At 38.8% G+C, this 1251-nt stretch overlaps 1 protein-coding gene across 1 annotated transcript; it reads left to right on the forward strand.

Moving 5' to 3' along the window:
- Positions 1-113: 113 nt before the first annotated feature.
- Positions 114-803, forward strand: LOC107577542 (ras-related protein Rab-33A-like). The gene is made up of 3 exons (XM_016263607.1): positions 114-174; positions 296-665; positions 747-803. The coding sequence occupies exons 2-3, from the start codon at positions 402-404 to the stop codon at positions 801-803; spliced, it is 321 nt and encodes a 106-aa protein (XP_016119093.1). The 5' UTR covers positions 114-174; positions 296-401.
- Positions 804-1251: the final 448 nt, after the last annotated feature.

Consider the following 1251-nt stretch of genomic DNA (forward strand, 5'->3'; position numbering starts at 1 on the left):
TTTTTTTTTTTTGGTGCTTACATTTTTGTGGGTGTTTTTCCTTTCGTATTCCACTGCAATACTAGCAAACAAGTCAACATTAGAGTAAATAAAGACAGAATTTTCATTTTGGGGTGAACTATCCCTTTAAATTTAACCAGTGCAACCATGTTGTCACCATTATTCGATACAAAAGTAAAGTACAATTTATTTTTCATCTATTCTTTTTTAACTAGCCTACTTTTAATTGCGTTAAGAGTACCGCATTAGTCGGCATACACTTGTCAGTCTATGTGAACTCTCTGCATCTGCAAAGGGAGTGGATCTGCCATCCCTTCCCTTCCCTTCCCCCATCACCACCACCACCATCATCATCACCGCCGGACCAGTGAACACCAGGCTCGGTACATCATTTCACCGTGATGGCAAATGAATTCCCAGAAAGCAGAGAAGGAACTGCCAACTCACGCCATGCCAACCTCACGTCGTCTCTAGACCTGAGCACGTCTCTAGATCACAGTGTGCAGACGCGGATTTTTAAAATCATTGTCATCGGAGACTCAAATGTGGGCAAGACCTGTTTAGCCTTCCGCTTCACCGGCGGAGCCTTCCCCTGTAAGACTGAAGCCACCATCGGCGTGGATTTCAGGGAGAAAGCCGTGGAGCTCGAGGGCGAGAAAATAAAGGTGGGATTTATTGTTGGGGTTGGTCTCGTCACGACCAGGCCGATATCTCGTTGTATCACGGTTGTATTTTGTGTGTTTCAGTGGAAGTGTGACAGACAGCAGCATCGCGAGGAAGCTCAATGTTTACATTACGAGTAATCACATGAATTACTCTTTCTGATCGCATGATGCATCACAGGCGTAGTTTCTTTTAAGACAAATCAAAATACGTGTCATAATGTGGACAGTTTAATTTTTACTTGGTCTAAGATGTCCATTACCTGGTCCAAACTGGTTTTCAAAAGCTTATATGAACTAGAAACGAATAGTCCAATAGTATTATATTTTAATGTATTAGTATTCATACAACACAATATAATAGACTGGTGAAAAGAGCATAATATGACATTATATAGATGACACATTATTTGTTTATATATATATATATATATATATATAATCTGAATGTGATTTGAATTCAGTCAGTTGAGTTGATTTAACCCTTTAATATATAATCTGTTAAATCAAAAACAAAAAAATATCATTGTTTCTTTATATATAAGTAAAATTCAAAGCTGTGACACGTTGGGTTGGAAAGTGGTGGAAA

The sequence above is a fragment of the Sinocyclocheilus grahami genome, unplaced genomic scaffold, assembly GCF_001515645.1.
Source record: "Sinocyclocheilus grahami isolate Dianchi unplaced genomic scaffold, SAMN03320097.WGS_v1.1 scaffold6325.1, whole genome shotgun sequence".
NCBI classification, from domain to species: Eukaryota; Metazoa; Chordata; class Actinopteri; order Cypriniformes; family Cyprinidae; genus Sinocyclocheilus; species Sinocyclocheilus grahami.